The sequence below is a fragment of the Cariama cristata genome, unplaced genomic scaffold, assembly GCF_000690535.1.
Source record: "Cariama cristata isolate BGI_N322 unplaced genomic scaffold, ASM69053v1 scaffold31265, whole genome shotgun sequence".
Taxonomy (NCBI): Eukaryota; Metazoa; Chordata; class Aves; order Cariamiformes; family Cariamidae; genus Cariama; species Cariama cristata.
The window spans coordinates 363-2736 of NW_009619725.1; the positions used below are offsets into that span (position 1 = coordinate 363).

The 2374-nt window shown below is 62.8% G+C and overlaps 1 protein-coding gene across 1 annotated transcript; it reads left to right on the top strand.

Annotated features, from left to right (window-relative positions):
• Positions 1-472: 472 nt before the first annotated feature.
• On the top strand, positions 473-2317 carry LOC104162597 (la-related protein 6-like; the record flags this gene model as incomplete). The annotated part of the gene is made up of 3 exons (XM_009701361.1): positions 473-549; positions 846-1056; positions 1588-2317. Coding segments are annotated over exons 1-3 (1018 nt in total), but the record flags the coding sequence as incomplete, so codon positions are not given.
• Positions 2318-2374: the final 57 nt, after the last annotated feature.

Here is a 2374-nt window from a genome sequence, read left to right on the forward strand (position 1 = left end):
CCGGGGGGGGGTTTTGGGTGCATTCCCATCACTGCCTGCTGGGGCTCTTTCTGGGTGGCTGCTCTTATAAACCAGCAGCCTGCTCATCCTGGGGGCTTTTTCTTTCTTTCTTTTCCTTTTCTCTTTTTGGAGCCTTAGTTTGGAGCTATGGAGGGTTGGGCTCTGCTCCCTGTGAGTCTCTAGGATGTAGCGCCAGGACGTTGTACCCTTCCCAGCGCTGCCAAGCAGGTAAGGGCACAGCGATGGGCTGCCCACCTTCCCCCCATCCCTGGGCTGGGGTTGGGGGCTGCAGCCCAGAGCAGGGCTCTGCCTTGGGGCTGCTTGTGGTCAAGAAGTGTCCCAGCACCGTCCTTCTCCCATGTGATGTCCCAGATGAAGGACGATGTCATCACGTGGCTCTGGGATGGCCTTAGGGCTCGGTTCCCAGCCTGGCTGCAGCACCCCAGTGCCGGTACAAAGAAATTCCTTCCCGATGCTGCATCTCCTTCCACCACGGAGCCGCTCGCTCGCCCTGCTCAGCCAGGACGACTTCTTTGAGAGCTTCAATGGGTAGGTGGCCACTGGGATGTGTGTGGGGCTGAGCCCTGGTCTCGCCTTGTGTTTGTCCCCAAGGAAGTGTGTCCCTTGTCTAGGATGGGTTTAGGTTTGTGGTCCAGCACCGACACCGCCAGCACCAGGAGGCTCCCGGGGTGGAGGCTGGCATTGCTCCCCTGTAGCCAGGGCGAAGCTGATGGCCCCGGCTCTCCCCGGTGTCTCTGCTGTCTGCACCTTCGTGGCTGAGACCGGGCAGTGCTGCGCATCCCAAAGGGCACCAACTCACACCCGTGTCCCTGCTGCTCTGCCAGGAGTTTCTGTGACGTGAGTGATGCTTTGGGGGCTGATCTGTTGGACTGCAAGTACTCCATCCCTGACCCGCAGCTGGTCCGGAGGATTGTGTCCCAGGTGGAGTTCTACCTCTCTGATGAGAACCTGGCCAAGGATGCTTTCCTCCTGAAACATGTGCAGAAGAACAAGATGGGCTTCGTCAGCATCAAACTCCTGACGTCCTTCAAGAAGGTAGGCAGCCCGTGGTGCCGGCCAGCCGGGCTGGGAAGTGGCCTTCACGGGGCAGGTGTCTGGGTGTGCTCTGGCCGTCTCCAGTGGGGTGTACGGGGAGGTCCAGGCTCCGCTCTGGCTGTCTGTGTCCCAGCAAAGCGCTGGTGGTGCAGAGCTGGGCCTGTGAAAGGGCCTTCGATGTGCTGCTGCAGTTCTCCAAGAGGTGAACAGTCCTCAAAACAAGCCCAGGGCCGGATTCACCTCTCCCGCCCGTGGTTCTCCTGGGCTGCTTTGGGAGGGATCATCCCTTCACCCAAACTGCAGGGAAGGGCTGGTGCCGTGATGGACGGGGAAGCTGTGGTTTGTTGCCATGGTCCAGGGGACACCGGGGACCTTCTCCTGCAGACCCAAAGATGCTCCTGTGAAAGGGAGATATCGCCTTGCCATGACTTTGGGATGATGGGGTCACGGCGTGCCCGGACGGGGGGTTTAGGGTGGTCCCTGCCTGGGGAGACTCACCGGGATGCGGTGGCCCCCTCCTCTCTCCCGCAGGTGAAATACCTGACACGCGACTGGCGGCTCACGCTCTACGCCCTCCAGTTCTCGGAGCTGCTGGAGGTGAACGAGGAGGGCACCAAAGTGAGGCGACGGGTCCCCATCCCCGAGTCCCTGCTGAGCATCCCCCCCAGCAAACTGCTGCTGGCCTGGGAGCTGCTGCCCCGGGAGCAGGACGTGCTGCCGCTGCTCCAGAAGAGCTTCCTGGAGACCATCACCAGGATGTTCACCCCCTTCGGTGCCATCGCCTCCATCCGCATCCTGCGGCCGGGCCGCAAACTGCCCTCGGATGTGCGGAAATACACGTCGCGCTTCCCCGAGCTGCTGAGCAAGTGCTGCGCGCTGGTGGAGTACGAGAGCCTGGAGAGCGCCCGCAGAGCCTTTGAGGACCTCGGTCACCAAAGCCACCCGGGCGGTGAGAACATCAGAGTGGTCCGGCTCTGTGGGAAGGGCTCCAAGAAGAAACCTGGAGCCGAGAGGGAGGCGGCGGAGGAGCTGGTGGACCAGCTGGGATGGAAGGCGCAGACGGCGGCCGCTGCCACCTTTTCCTACGGCCTCAGGGACTCCCTGCTCTGCCGTTCCCCGGAGTTGGACGGGGCCCCGGCATCGCCACCTCTCCGCCTGAACAAGGACCCCTGGCCCGGCAGCGACTTCAAGCCCGGCGACTTCGGCAACGCCTTCACCGGATCGCTCCTCGCCAGCAAGGTCTTCCCTCCGCTGGGCACAGGCTTGGGCACCAGCAGCTGCTGTGGGCTCTGCTCCAGCACCCAGAGCCGCTGCGGCT